This window comes from Trachymyrmex septentrionalis, unplaced genomic scaffold, assembly GCF_001594115.1.
Source record: "Trachymyrmex septentrionalis isolate Tsep2-gDNA-1 unplaced genomic scaffold, Tsep1.0 scaffold114, whole genome shotgun sequence".
Taxonomy (NCBI): domain Eukaryota; kingdom Metazoa; phylum Arthropoda; class Insecta; order Hymenoptera; family Formicidae; genus Trachymyrmex; species Trachymyrmex septentrionalis.
The window spans coordinates 2,049,172-2,065,671 of NW_017304269.1; the positions used below are offsets into that span (position 1 = coordinate 2,049,172).

Consider the following 16,500-nt stretch of genomic DNA (forward strand, 5'->3'; position numbering starts at 1 on the left):
TAATTATACAGTATGTTCGAATTGGTTGTTAGAATGTCAAAATTTTTTGCAGCGTCGCTCATCACGCTTAAGATTTCTATCTGATTATTTTTATGGTTGAACAACATTATTTTCAGAATTGTTTCCAGCTAAATTTTTAGATAACTTCAACAAAATCATTCTTTCTGTGTGGATTAAACCAGAAACACATAAAAACAATATAACCTTACGTTCTCTACTGTGATTGGCCGATTCGCTTACTGCTTACGTCTTATTGCCTTGCGTTTTTATATGTATCGTGGACATTAAACATCAAAAGAGTTAACTAAAGTGCAGGCTCTCAATTGATCACAATTACTCCTGTTATTCTGTATTATCTTACTTCAATCTTCCGCATACATTCGAAGTTATACAATATATTATATTTAAAAGTTTAGTGATTTAAATAAATATTTAGGCATCTGTAAATATTCTTGTATTTGAAGTTTTTATATTTAACATATTATTTCAACTTTTTAATTCATATTTAATGTCTGAAACACAATTATTACATTAATAACTATTAAAATACAAAACAGTCGAATTGAAATAACGGGTGATGTATACTTCAAGGTTGATTTTTTTATCTCAAATTACTTCTTATCTTCATGCAAATTTACCTTGTCTTCAACCGTGACACTGCATCTTGTGAAACTAACATAACAAAAGTGCCTGTCATACCATAAAATAATTATGCACGATACTATTTTTTAATCTCGTAATTTCGAATCTGTCATATTTTTATCGTTATGTCATCCTATAATTTAGAGGTATTTGATAGCAGGTACTAATAGCAGTAAGATATCTGATTTACACAAATAATGATATCTAATTTACACAAATTGCCATGAATCAGGTGGACCATTAGTTTATTCAAGACAGGATACAAGAAAGTTTTAGAAATAGAAGATTTATTTGATCCACTGAAAGTCGACAGATCGACGTTCCTCGGAGATCGATTAGAAAAGTAAGTACAGAAATTATGTATAAGAAAAGATGAGAAAAATAAGAAGAAGGAAGAAAAAAAATGTTTACAGAGTTAATCCTCTTTTTTTTGCGTTGCTCTTTTATAAAAGCATAGGAATTGTTATTATTAATGCATTGGTGTACTTGCAGACGATGGTACATCGAGCTGGAAAATTCGAAAAAATGGAAACGCAGTCCGAGTTTGTTAAAAACTATTTTCCGCACATTCTTGTGGGAGTACACTATGCTGGGAATAATACAGATTCTCAACGAATTTGTGATAAGGTAAAATTAAACACTGATCATTGATTTTTATAAATCTATCGTGCTTTATTTTTTTTCGTAGGAAGACATTTTTCCCATTATTTGGTCGGTAATAACGTTGACTTTGCAATAATACGAATTTATTATTGCAGTAAAGTATTGATTTTTAATTTGTAATTGGAGCTATTTTTCAAGATAAATTGAATACAGGTAGCTCAATGTTTTAAACTTTAATTTTTTTATGTAAGAAATAATAATTTTGTATTGAAAATAATCCAAAAAAAATTCTTAATGTTTTTTATATTCACATTTGACTAAAAATGTAGAACATTGTTTTCAACGTATTATCACTTGCAAACATATTACATGGAGCGATAACATTTCAAACAAAGTGGAAAGGTATTTGAAGGAAGATACCTAACATTAAATATCTAAAATTAAAAATAACTATATCTTATTGTTCTTGCTTAAGCATGTAACAGTAATATACTATAAACATATTATAAGTATGCTGTATATATAATAAATAATAGATAATAATAAGAATAGAAATAACAATATAGTAATAATATAACAGTACAAATAATATAACAGTATGAAAATATAACTAATATATATAATATATAACTAATATATATAATATATAACTAATATATAATAATATAATACGGATGTGGCTAGGAATGTGTTTAAAGAAGAAGAAAATTAGAGTTGGGGCTTTTAAACTTTGGGAAACGGGGAAGAGTAGGCGAATAATATAGATAAACTGTTGGACTTATTTTGTATTATATTATTATTTTAGTTATTTTAATTGTTTACTAGCAAATGAATTATATATATTTAATTTACTTACTTAATTTTTTCATATTGTAACTGATTCTTCAAACTAAAGAATTTAAATTTATAATAACACTATTCATTTTGGATTATCAAAAAATCTTTCTATAACATTGATCTCCAATTCTTCCTTTTAAAATTAATTTTTTATAAATACTGAAGCATAAGTCCTCCGTATGTATAATTTTATTGTAATTATCTCTGTTCTTCTTCCTTCTTTAAGATTTAAGGGGGGGGGGAGCCACAGTCCACTTGTCCTTTCCTGGTTACGCTCATGTATAATAATATAATTATTGGATATTATAATTAGTATTCAAGATATGGAATTTTGGATAATAATGCCCATTATATTGAATACTGACACATAAGTATTAACGCGCGAAATTCATTCCGTAGGTTAGGTACGCCATTGCTGCTTGGTGGTCTTTTGCGCTACTTCCGGAAGGATTCAGTTGAACCGTATGAAAATGCTTTATGGTTTGGAGCTGGTATCTGTATTGCAACCGGCATATACGTGATAAGCGGCAATCAGACGATCTTTGGCGCTTTCCATGTGGGTGCCAAAGTTCGCGTGGCTGTATGTTCCGTGGTGTACAGAAAGGTTGGTCACTCGGAACAATATAATTGTAAAAATTTGAAAGTATAATGTATAAAGTGAGAGGAAACAAAAAGTGAATGTAAAAGTCGTGTAAGACGAACTTTATAAGTCTTATTTTGAACGTTTGTGTTCAGCTCTTTAAAGTAAACGTTTGTTCACCACATAAGAAAGAGGATTAGAAATGAAATAACTATATAACAAAAGACTAAATAAATCAGTTCTTTAAATTTTTTAAATTTCCTAATAAAAAATTCTTTTAAAAGATTAAACAATATGATTAATTTTAACACACAATGTAACAAAAAAATTTGTTTATAAATTTCTGTGTTATCAAATTAGAATATTTATTAAAAAAAATATAATCTGGTGGACGTAGAAACATTCTAAAAACATTTTCTTCGTTAATTATTATTTTATAAAATTTAAACTTTCTTCTATAAAATACTTTGAAAATATTTTATAAATATTAGAGTATAAAATATTTATTATCAATATAAATATTTTCTATCAATATAAATATTTGAATATATCGAATATATTAAATTTCTTCTGTGATATAATTTATCAGAGTATTTCCAGATTATGTAACGGATATTCTTCTTTTGTTTCGCAGGCTCTGCGTCTGAGCAAAACTGCACTGGGCGAGACAGCACCCGGAAAAGTAGTTAATCTAGTGGCCAATGATGTCAATCGATTCGATCTTGTCTCCATCTTTATTCATCATATGTGGTCGGCACCTCTCTCGGCCCTGATCGTGGCTTATATTCTCTATCAGCAGATCGGCTATGCTGGCCTCATCGGCATCGCTGCAATCTTTGTAGTCGTACCAATCCAATGTGAGTTTCGCGTCATCATCAATAAATTTATATAAAAGCTATTTTTTTAAATCATCATTAATGTAAGTAAGAAGAAGCATCAATTATGGTCAAAGTTAGAAGGAATAATAATTCTATACGTAATTTTATTTCAAATATTATACATTTTACTTCAGATGACTGTCGATTATTTTTGGACTTGAAACACAAACTGATTAATAAATCCCATAAATTAAATACGATCGTCGATTGGAAGAACCTTTAGAACTCTATTTTTTTTTAATTTATGGAAAATAAATGTAAAATATTGTATTGTAAATCCGGATAGGCTTTTTATGTCATTTTGCAAGCTATTTTGTCGCAGATGTTTATCAATTCTTACTCTTGGGATTTTAGCTTATACTGGCAAACTGTCATCAAAGTTTCGTCTCCAGACTGCTATCAAGACCGATGAGCGGGTCCGATTGATGGACGAAATCATTTCCGGAGTGCAGGTGATCAAAATGTACGCGTGGGAAAAGCCATTCTGCGCTATGGTGGAGCTGGCGCGTAAGCTCGAACTTCGAGTGGTCACCAAGAGCTCGTACATCCGCGGCATTTACATGACCTTCAATCTTTTCACAACTCGTATGGCGCTCTATTGCACCCTCATCGCTATGCTGATGTTCGGCGACAATCTGACTGCTGATAAGGTCTTCGTCGTTTCGTCCTATTTCAACATTCTTGCACACACTATGACTGGCATGTTCGTGCGCGGCTTCGCTGAGTTGGCTGAGTGTATGGTGGCTATACGTAGGCTCCAGACTTTCCTTATGTTCGACGAGTTCCAGGGCAGTAATGTTGTTGTCTCCAAGGCGTCTGCTAGCTACGCCAATTCAGATTTGAAGCGGTTCTCCAAACCGGATCTGCCCTACATTGACGATGATGATGTGGATTCACGTGGAGACTATCTGGACGAGAACAACGATCGCAGAAAGCCAAATGGTCTATTGATTGTTGCCAGTGACTTGTTGAAAAACACTGCAAATTTTGTTGAAGGTAAAGAATTTCAGAAAAGCATATAATTTATACTTTATAGAAATATAACATATTATATATAAATGATATTATATAAAATTATTTAAAGGATATTTCAAATTTGACACATTTTAGAAGCTAAAAAAATAGAATTATTTATTTTTTTAATAAAATAATATTTTTAAGATATTAAATAAAATTACAAATTCTTACGGCAACCTTGTAAAGGTCTTTCTGGAGATATGTATTTCCTAAATTAAAAAAAAAATCTGATGAGACATATTGTATTGCTTCAATTTTTCCAGCACTCCTTTAACATATTTTCAAACAGTCTAACTTGAAATAAAACTATTACTATTTAGAAAACAAATCTATATACAATATGAACAACTGGGCCATCAACATGATCAACGTTACTGCCAAGTGGGAGGAAAAACAATCGGAGAACACTCTGGAGAATCTGAATCTGGAAATAGAAAAGGGCAAGCTATACGCGGTGATCGGCATGGTGGGTAGCGGCAAAAGCTCTTTCCTGTCCGCGATTCTCGGAGAGATCGGTCTAACGAAAGGTCAAGTGAAGGTCAACGGCGGCGTCAGCTATGCTAGTCAGGAGGCCTGGGTTTTCGGTGCTACCGTCCGACAGAACATACTTTTCGGACAGTCCTACGAGCGCCAACGGTACCAGAAGGTGATCAAGGCTTGTGCCTTGGTACGCGACTTCAAACAGTTTCCGCAGGGCGACCAGACCGTTGTGGGTGAACGAGGCACCTCGCTGTCCGGTGGTCAAAAAGCTAGAATCAATTTGGCTAGAGCTCTGTATAGACAGTCGGACATTTACTTACTGGACGATCCTTTGAGCGCGGTGAGTGATTATCAAACGAGTTAATAATTTACTCTTCCAGGCGTAATGTATTGTATCATTGTTCACTACATTATAAGCTTCACTGAAAAACAACACATTTTATTGAAATTAAATAATTTTATATTTTCTGTATAATTAGTGCGAGATCTTTCTCTTTTTTTGATGAACAATAATTCCTTTATAAGACATAATGTTCCTAGAATTGTTATATAAATATTATAAAAAATAAATAATAGTCACCACTTTTTAGGAATATTATATGTTTAAACATGATGCAGAATTTTGATTATGAATTCTGATTAAAGACTCCGTTTGAAATTCCAGGTTGACGCACATGTTAGCAAGCATCTGTTTCAAGAATGCATTCAGAGATATCTTGCTGGAAAAACAAGAATCTTGGCCACGCATCAGTTGCAATATATAAAGGGAGTGGACGCCATTATATTGCTCGAACAGGGAAAAATGAAGTACTTTTCGCATTATCAGGATTTATTAGAGTATCGACCCGAATATGGAGTACTCCTGGCAGCGGAGAATGAAGCGATTGACGATTCATCTTTAGAAAAAAGTATAAACATACGACGACAGTTTTCTTCTTCAAGTAACAGAGTAAGTGCTGCAAATATGTATAAAATTGTGAAGAAGAGAGAAAAAGAGAGAGAGAGAGAGAGAGAGAGAGGGGTTTGACACAATATAATTTTTATTTTTTTTATATTGTTTTTATATTGTTTTAAAGGTTTGGAATTGATAAACTGATTCTTCATAGTAATAAATAATATCTAGATAACAAAAAGAAATGTTATTAATATTACTGAAGATAAAATTTCTTTAATAGAGTCGAACTCCGGAAGCTAGTAGCGGCGGCACTGATGACGAAGAGGAAGACGAAGATCCTGAAAAATTGAACGACGGTCTTGAGGGAACATCACGTGGCCTGGTTAAGGGTCCTATATTTATCAAGTTTTTCCAAACTGGTGCCAATTTGTACATTGCTTTTACCGTTCTGTTTCTGTTCATCATTACGCAATTTATTGTCAGTCTCAACGACTATTTTGTGCCTTTCTTGTGAGTATTTGTATTACTGGAAAAGTGTTTAATTGATTAAGAAATCATTTACTGTATAAACAATTATTTATTACATATAATTTTTAGATAGATTAAAGTATTTAAAAACAATTCACGAAAATATTTTAAAAATATTTCTATGTCGCCCATATCATGTCGAAAAATATTTGCGAAAATATTTTAAAAAGATTTGCATGCAAATGTATTTAATAATACATTTTGAATAATACATATTAAAATTTCTTAAGAATATTTTACTTAAATACAATACTTTACTTAAAAAATAACTTTCAGAAATTATCAGGTTTTGGAAGTAATTTTTATAGAATTAAATTTTAGAACTAAAAGCTCAAAGATATAGAACTAAAAATATTTGCATATTTAATACATGAAATATATCATATTTTTCACCACTTTAGTTACTTCGTTTAATAATATAATTTTTCTTCTCGACTAAACTCCTCCAGAGCCAATTTTGTGGAAACGCGAAATTACGAAGCCAAGCACTTTATTCTGAACCAAACGGAAGACATTTTCGTAAACACGACGAACATACATGAATTCAGTGCTATCGAGGATGAATCAGTGATTGATTATATCTACATCTATACTGGCATTGTGCTAGCTATCTTCATTCTCGGGATCACCAGATCGCTAGTTTTTTACAAAACATGCATGATGTGCAGCCAGCGCTTACACGATATGATGTTTAATGCGTTAATTCGTACAGGAATGCGATTTTTTGATACTAATCCAAGCGGCAGAATTCTCAATCGATTCTCTAAAGACATGAGCACGATCGATGAATTATTACCTAAAGCGATCCTGGATGCCGGTCAAATGAACATGTTGATGTTCGGATCGCTGATAATGACCTGCGTGGTCAATCCTATCTTCTTGGTGCCTATCGTAATTATCAGTGGGATATTTTATTGGATCCGCAAGGTTTATCTCAAGACCAGCAAGAACGTTAAGCGACTGGAGGGAATAAGTATGTCTGCCTTTCTTATGTTTTTTTTATTTTAATCCTCAACATTTATCAAAATGTTAGTTATATATAGGATATTGCCGAATTGTCTGAACAAACTTTAACGATATGTTTTGTGAGTTAAAATAAGGAAAAAAGTTATAAATACAAGTTCTAAAATGCTTTATTAAACAGTTACAGCAAAAATATGAAGTGTGTAAGAAACAATTTTTACACAAATTTGCATTTCAATGTGTCTATATTAATATAAGCTTGACATAAATATAATTTTAGAATTTATTACCTTTTTTGCGAGGAAACCTTCAGGTGCCTGTATATTATTAAAATGAAAAATTCATTTTATTTTTGTATATTTTTCTACTTTTGATATTTTTTTCTTGCTTATTTATTTTTAAATTTTATTTTCTCAATTATATTTTTATCCCCTTCCCCCTGACTTTCTTAATTAAATGAAAATTAAATAATAATATTTTTCCTTATTATTTGATTTTTTACCATTTGCCATGAGCCGTTTTTTTATTATTTTTATTAAAGCAAATGTATGGTGCTTTTATTTCACATAAAGATGTATTTCTTGAAGACATGATTCCTTTGTGTTTCAGCACGCTCGCCAGTATTCACTCATTTGAATGCTACGTTGAATGGTTTGACGACCATCAGAGCATATTGCGCTCAGGACATACTGAAACGTGAATTCGACAAGATGCAAGATGTACACACATCTACCGCTTACATGTATATCGTGACTAGCGCAGCATTTGGATTCTCTCTGGACGTATTCTGTTTTATTTTCACTTCACTCGTCACTTTTAGCTTCTTGTTACTCGATCAATGTAAGCATCAGTTTTTTCAAAATTTTTTCCCAATTTTTTTCGAGTAATTTTAAATATAAATATAAAAAATAATATAAAATATTTTTCAGTATATTATTTATGAAAAATATATTAATTTATTAAGAATCATATAGTATATAAATAATTGCAACACAAAAGTTTCATTTAAAACAGAATTATCATTACTTTAAAAAAATTGTCTAAATTAATACTAAAATTATTAAATAATTCGATTATTTAAAAAATATAAACCTAAACCGTATAAAAAAATTAATATATATACTTTATAAAAAATGTACTAATTTATTTAAAAAATGTAGAAAGTATTATACTTGACAAAACATTATTATTCATTTTAAAAGCTTTATAAATTAATATTTATATTATTAAATAATTTAGCGCGTTCCACACAAGATTTGAGGAAAGCTTATTTATTATAAAAATTATATTTATTTTGTAAAATAAGAATTGTTAATAAATATTGTTAATTAATATACAAATATTTAGATTAGATATATATTTTAATAGTATAAAAAATAAATTAACGAAGTTAAATGAGATGTTATATATAATATATTGGGTATATCTTTCAGCATTTTCCGGTGGTGAAGTCGGTTTGGCCATCACACAGGTAATGGCAATGACTGGATTGATTCAATGGGGGATGCGACAGAGCGCGGAGGTAACAAACCAGATGATGGCAGTAGAACGCGTACTCGAGTACATTCAGCTTACGGCAGAACCGAATCTAAGAGACCGGGGAGCATATGTGAAGAAAAAGGACAAATGTCTGGCGCTGCCGTCCAATGTCCCCAAAACCTGGCCTGACGAGGGTTGCATCAAGTTCAAGAATGTCTATATGCGCTACTCTGACGAAGACCCACCTGTCCTTAAAGGCCTGAATATAGTGATTTATCCTGGAGAGAAGGTACGGAAATTTTACACATAAAATTTTATAGAAACAAACGGGAAGAAAGAGAGTGGAAAACTTTATTTTAAAAGACAGAGGAATCTTAAATTTTACAGGACTCTCTGGAGATATTTGAAAAAGTTGCTGTGATTTTTTTAAGATAAATTTTATTAAACATTAAAAAATTGTATAAAAAAGGATTGATAGAAAATAAAGTACTTTTTAAATTTTATTTTAATTTATTCGGAGTAGATTTATTATACATGCAGAATAATGTAAAGAAAAAAAATTACATATAAACAAAGTGTCTTAAGATCTCAAATATGAATATATAACTGAGTAACTGAAGCTTTAACGATCTAAGCTAGAAAATTACATACGTTAATATGAAGATATTTATGAAAAATAATTTGGATGTTTTAACAATAATAAAATTATTATACACAGGTTGGTATCGTGGGAAGAACAGGCGCCGGAAAATCGTCACTCATATCAGCATTGTTCCGATTAGCAAAAGTGGAGGGAATCATCGAGATTGACGGCGTAGACACGGGTTCGATAGCTTTGGAGGACTTGCGACGCAAAATATCCATCATCCCTCAGGATCCCGTTTTGTTCTCAGGTACTCTGAGGCGTAATTTAGATCCTTTCGACGAATTTCCCGACACGGATTTATGGGAGGCACTTGAAGAGGTTCGAATGATTCCTAATTTAAAAATAGACTTGTGCTTAATCGTAACGCTCGAAGGTTTCGACATTTTAACTCGAAAGACTATTCTGAAATCCTAATTTCCAAAGATTGAAAAATTCTGAGAGTTACAATATGACGAACTGTCATCAAACTTTAAGTCACATGGTTCTATAATTATTAAATAATTATGAACTTTTTGACTATCTTATAATTCCGTTTGTAACGTATTTCAGGTTGAGCTAAAAGAAGCGGTTGTTAGTATCGGAAACGGCTTGGAAAGTCGCGTGTTTGACAGAGGCAGCAATTATAGCGTTGGACAGAGACAGTTGGTATGTTTAGCGAGAGCTATCCTGAGAAACAATCGTATATTGATGTTGGATGAGGCGACTGCGAACGTAGATCCACATACCGATGCGTTGATTCAACGGACTATTAGGAAAAAATTCGCGACGTGTACGATGCTCACAGTAGCGCATCGACTGAACACTATAATGGACAGCGACAAGGTTTTGGTGATGGATAAGGGTCGTATGGCTGTAAGTGCAGCTTCGTTAATTTCTCCAATTTTTATGATAATTTGGAAGCTTGCTTGGATCATCAAAGTATCAAAATCTTCAAATTTTAAGATTCGAGCATTTGAGAATAATATTTTGGAGTTTAAAGAAACCTTTATTTTTAAAAATCTTTTAATACTATTTTCTTTTTGTTTTCTGTTAATAACTAGAAAATATTTTATTTCAAAAAATGAACAAATCTATTGATCCCAAGAAACGATCAAAAAACTTTAATATAATTTGTCAAAATTTCTGTATAAATATTATAATTGTTTAGAAAAATTGTTAGATTTTTTATACGAATTAGAAGTTTTACGAGAAAAATATGTTTAAAAAATCTCTTTTTCTTTATATGTACAAATTCTAAAATAGTCTATCAATATTCTATAATTTCCGAAGAAAAATTATAAAATATAAAACAGTTTAAAATATTTAAAAAAATTTCCATAAATTAAAATTATGAAAAATTCTTAAAAATGTTAGAATTTTTTTATTAAGAGATGTTAATTATTATTTTTAGCTCATCACGTATATATGAATTGCGATTTATATCTAATAATATCAGCAGAATAACGATAATTTAATTATTAAATCGTAATTCCGATGTCCATTGTTTTGCAGGAATACGATCATCCTCACATATTACTGAAAAATAGTTACAATCAGTTTACTTCGTTAGTAAGGGAGACTGGCCCAGGTATGTACGATCAACTGGTCAAGGTGGCAAAGCAGGCCTATGTAGACAAGTATGGAGAAACGTGACGAAGTGTTGATGAATTCTGATATATTCTTTCGTTAGCTAAATTTTCGAAGATGAAAGCGGATTACTTAACGTGCCTAGTATACTTATGGCGTAGACGATATATAGAGTATACAGAATGGCGCATGTAGACAAATGTTTGTATATTTCTATAAGACCAAAGGGCATATTGTGTATCTTTCTTCGCGACGTCATGATACTTTCATTAAGTATCATAACGTTGTGATGCAGAGCGTGGCATGCATCTATTGTACAAAATTATATTTTTGTATCGTTTTGAATAAGATTACAGGGAAAGCATTCCCTTGCCGTAATATCTAGTGCAAGTTTCTGCCACGAGTTAAGTCTCACAACATTGTTATATTTTTCTATCCTACTACTGCAGAAATTACAAATATACTTAATTCTCTTGTGATAAAGCGAATATGTACTCCATCGATTAAGAATGAACTGAGCCAGTGCGATGAAGTGTAATTTAGTATAAACATGATATTGTATGTAAGATAATATTTACGCACACACAGTAACTTTCTGTGATTTCTGCCAATATCCATCATACGTGCTTCGAGCCGCAAAAGAATCTTATAAGAACCAATTTTGGAGAAATTGAAATTGCAATACAATCTTTGTTGAGTAATTTTATAAAAATTAAATTGAAATTATATATGAAACTTATTACTTGATGATTACTTATTATACTTGAAACTGAGAGAGGTGTATATATATAACGTCAATTTATATTTTTTTATTTGTATAAATTATATACATATATTACTTATATACATTTATAAATATATATAAACTTCTTCAGTTTATATTAGGTATTTTATATGTATATTTTTAAATATGTAATGATCTGATTTCAGAATTATATTGTTTTCAATTATGCCCAACTTTTGAAAATGTAAATCTCATAATGGCTCTAAGATTTGTATTATGATGGACTCTGTTCAAACAAATACTCCAATTCAACTCAAATACTTAAATGATTATTTGAGTTTTACTTATTATACTTGATTCTTATTATAATGCTGGTTCAGCCTAAATGCAGAAACGAATTTTGTACACTGCATTTATCGATGCAACTATGTATATTATTTGTTAGGATGAAAGTTTATATCGCTCACCACTACATCAACATTTACTACATCAACATAACTTAAAAAATGTTATTTTGAAGTTAGTTACTGAAAAAAAACGGAAATATAAAAAAAAGAAATTTATATATATTTAAAAAAAAATAGTTTTACTCTACAATAAAATTATCAAAATTGCATTTCAAAATTTCAATGATTTAAAACATTGGAACCCTCACATTTTTTTTAGTTGTGTCCCTGTTGTAGTAAATAAGAAATATATACCTCATAGTAGGTATTATGAAATTAATATAGTACGTGATATATAATGTACGTATTGTATATACTATGACATAATAAAATATATTATGTAAGTAATATAGCACGTTTCTTGCTAATAATTAATTTTAGTATTAGTATTTTTATCATTATACATAATATAACATGTATTATATATTAATTATCTAATAGAATAATGTTAGAATAGCATACATATGTACCTCAATATATTATATGAAACTATAGAATTATATTTGAGGTAAGCTTCACGTGAAAATTTACGAATATATATTTTTGTAAACGATAACTTTTACATATTTGATAGAATTAGTTTTGGAATCATCTTTACAAACTTCATGCTTAGAACCTTCGCCACCTTTTTGCGGTTAATTATACACATTCTTGCTCTGTATTACAAAACATTTACGACACAGTTGTACAGCAAACTGTAAAAATTATGTATAGTAACTTTAAGATGAAAAAGTATGCGCACACGTGATTGTACCGTATGAAATGTAAATAATTAACCAAAGGACAACGAAATATATAGGAAGGAACAAATTATAAAACATGAGTTATTTTTTATCAGATCTTTAAATTCTTAAGTAACACTGCTGTTTTATCTTTTTCTTACTAATTCTATTATATTGTCATATTTTTGCAATAAATTGTCTGTAATTGAATTTAAGGAGATATATTATATATTTATTAGATTTAATAGGAAATTTTAATTACATTTATTATTTTATAACATAAAATCAATAATATTATTATTTTTTAATTAATTTTGCATTTTAAACTTAAGATTTAATTATAAAATAACTATAAAGTTAATTATAAAATAATAATGTTATTGATTTTATATTAAAATAATAAATGTAATTAAAATTTACTGTTAAATCTAATAAAATTATTTTTTTTTTAAATTAAATTACAGAAAATTTATCAGTTTTTTTAAGAAATGACAAAATTTGTAATGCACCACAAGTGAGTAAATATGCTTTTCTCAGTAATGTTTACTTTCAATTTTGCGATAATAAACATTACTGCGAAAAGCATTGTATTACTAATTTTTTATAATTTTAAACATTAATTTTAAATATTTTAAAATTATTAATTATAAATAGTTAACAACGTTCTTCTTGATATTCAAATAATAAAAATTGTTATAAAGGGCTATAAGGAATCAGAAGACAACAATGCGCAAAAATTTTCGAAAAATTAAAATTCTATAATATTTTTATTTTATTGAACATTTAAATCAAACGAATAAATATGTAAGAACTTACGTTTCAGCTCAAGATTGAGCCATTCTCAACGTATAAACTAAAGTTAAATTGCATGTAAAAAATATTAACAGACTAATTGTATTATCGCTGTATTATTTAATCTTCTATAAGTCCCAGTTTTACAATTTACGGTTAACCAAAGTTCAACTTATTCATTGTCTCTTTCCAATTCTAGAATTGGAAAGAGATGAGAAACTAGTTAAACCTCGGTTAAGAGTTAACTGTTAAGAGTGAGTTGTGAAACTGGGCCTAAGATCTTCCTGCTGCAATGACGCAAGTACTGGAATGTTAAAACAATGTCTTTGCATTCGCATCCATATATATTTCTCAACCATATGAACATATACATTTTAACATTCCAGTCACTGTGTCATTGCAGCAGAAATGTCTTAGAAGATTAAATAATGCAGCGGTGAGACAATTGTCTATAAATCTATTAATAATTTTTACATGCGTTCTAATCTTACTTCAGTTTGTACTTTATGCGTTGAGGAGAGCTCAATTTTGAAACGTACGTTCTTATATGTTCATTCGTTTGATTTAATTGTTCAATAAAATCAGAATATTGTAAAATTCTAATGATTAGAAAATTTTTGCGCACTGACTCCTTATAGCCCTTTATGTCATTTTTTTATTAATTATAGAGTAATAACATTATTAATTTTATGTAACAAAAAAATAACAAATAAAATTACAATTTACTATTAAATTTAATAAAATTAAAAAATAAAGTGTAAAAATATAAATTCTTTAAATAAATATAATTGATGATATTAAATACAAATACTCCAATAAAAATAAATCGAAATATTAAATGAAAGCCAATATTGAATGGAAATTATATAGAGAGAACAATACGTATTAATCAAGATTAAATACAGATGTCCAGTCCTTTATTGAAGCTATCTTCAGAGTAAAATTGACAAATTAATACAAATTAACGCCCATATATTGGATTCAGCGCAAACATCAATATGACGTCATGAATATAAGGTCTAGAGGTAAAAGTTATCAACGAACGTCTTTAGTATTTGGCAGACTACTTAATCGTGAGTTGAAAGGAAACTGAAATATTAAATGATTATTATTTTATTTTAATACAGTAATAACAGCTTACATTTATAATAAAATGACGGTAACATAGTTGAATCGACGTCGATTTTATTGTCATTTCTCACTGGGAAGCACATTATATATAAAAACACTTTTATTGTCTGTCGGCCTCTTACAAACTTAAAACAATTTGTATTGCACACTTTCATACTGTTCGTTTAACTCAACTATGTTCGATTCGACGTCGATTTGATAATTTCGATGTTGAGTCGATGTCGATTCCATTATTATTTTTCACTGGGTTAGTTAATAATAAAATATAGAAGCATTAAGAGAGATATTTTGTAAAGAAGATTACCTAACTAATTATCTTATTAAAATTATCTTATTAAATAGAATTACAAGAAATTTATCTGCTAAAAAAGTTTTTTAAACTAAACTTTAATTATAAGGTGAGTCATTAATTATGGTTGATTTGTTTAACTCTTGTGTACAATGTCTAGTTAGATTTTTTATATATTTAAAAAAATGATAATGTTACTTATAATAGTTATTCATGTTATTCCAGTTACTATTTGAACAGCTATTAAGTAGCTAAATTTAGTAATTAACAAAATTTCATTTAAAAAAAAGAAGAGAAAGAAAAAGAAGAAATGCGTCACGTGGATCAATTGAGATTAATTACGTGAAGTGATTGCAGTAAGTGAGAAGAGAAACAAGAGAAATAAGAAATGCATATGATTGTACAACGTATGGGACAGTTATCGCTAATGTTACTCGTTCATCATTATCAGTACTTAAAGCCGATATGAAAAGCAGTAACACAGTTACTGATGGTCTCAGTAAAGGATTAACTATCGAAAAGTGTGTCTCGAGAAACGGCAGACAAGAGAAGGAGAACGAATAGAAAAGAGAGAGGGGAAAGAGAAAAAGAAGGAAATAAGAATGCTGATTGTTTTCATTTTTTTCCTGTTAGCTTGAAGTGTCAGATTTTATGAAACGGTGCAACAACATGGATAAGAATACGAGCGACATGAAATCAAACCCCAAAGAGAGCGCAAATGTCTTCAGTGTTTTATTCTTCTGGTTCGTTAAGACTCTTAGTAATTTGGTAAAAATAAAGAATAAAATATCTTTGCTTCTTGCAGAAAATTTTAATTTTTGCTAAAAACAATTAAAGAAAGATCAAAACTTTCATTTTGTTGAAAAAAAAAGCTTTCTTTAAAAAAAAAATTTTTTTTTGTAAACAAAATTGTATTTATCGAGAATGATAATCTTCATTTTTTTTAAATAAAATTTCTTTTTCAAAATGCAGAATATTTTTCCTTGTATGCATTAATCACTCTTATCTTATAATATTTACATTTGGCGTTTTATATTTTTCTTTGAGGAAATAAAAAAAGCATTCTGCAAATTTTCCTTATTATTAAAAGATCGATATACAATTTATATTTAGTCATACTCTTATCTTTCTCTTTTTCACTATTAGAATGTTAAATTAGACCATTTGCTTTTTTTATATTTAGTCATTTAAATACCTGCTCCTACTTCATAATTAATTTAGCTACGGCAAAGTAGTTAAACAATTTAACTTATTTAAACTGTATTAAATATATATATATATA

General features: G+C 29.3%; 2 protein-coding genes across 3 annotated transcripts in view; both read left to right on the top strand.

Annotated features, from left to right (window-relative positions):
* Positions 1–11,885, top strand: part of LOC108753560 (multidrug resistance-associated protein 4-like) — a 25,882-nt gene extending 13,997 nt beyond the window's left edge. For both annotated transcript variants that reach the window (XM_018495236.1, XM_018495246.1), the window contains 14 exons: positions 875–985; positions 1,135–1,269; positions 2,482–2,686; positions 3,297–3,519; positions 3,895–4,536; positions 4,878–5,377; positions 5,702–5,986; positions 6,213–6,442; positions 6,910–7,433; positions 8,033–8,263; positions 8,857–9,191; positions 9,621–9,866; positions 10,098–10,400; positions 11,040–11,885. In XM_018495236.1, the coding sequence (XP_018350738.1) occupies positions 875–985; positions 1,135–1,269; positions 2,482–2,686; positions 3,297–3,519; positions 3,895–4,536; positions 4,878–5,377; positions 5,702–5,986; positions 6,213–6,442; positions 6,910–7,433; positions 8,033–8,263; positions 8,857–9,191; positions 9,621–9,866; positions 10,098–10,400; positions 11,040–11,180 (4,111 nt within the window). In that variant the 3' untranslated portion in view covers positions 11,181–11,885. The remainder of the gene's footprint in view (positions 1–874; positions 986–1,134; positions 1,270–2,481; positions 2,687–3,296; positions 3,520–3,894; positions 4,537–4,877; positions 5,378–5,701; positions 5,987–6,212; positions 6,443–6,909; positions 7,434–8,032; positions 8,264–8,856; positions 9,192–9,620; positions 9,867–10,097; positions 10,401–11,039) is intronic.
* Positions 11,886–15,628: 3,743 nt separating this feature from the next.
* LOC108753554 (multidrug resistance-associated protein 4-like) overlaps positions 15,629–16,500 on the top strand; it is a 15,487-nt gene continuing 14,615 nt past the window's right edge. Inside the window, exon 1 of the mRNA XM_018495222.1 lies at positions 15,629–15,961. Coding sequence (XP_018350724.1) covers positions 15,870–15,961 — 92 coding nt within the window. The 5' untranslated portion in view covers positions 15,629–15,869. The remainder of the gene's footprint in view (positions 15,962–16,500) is intronic.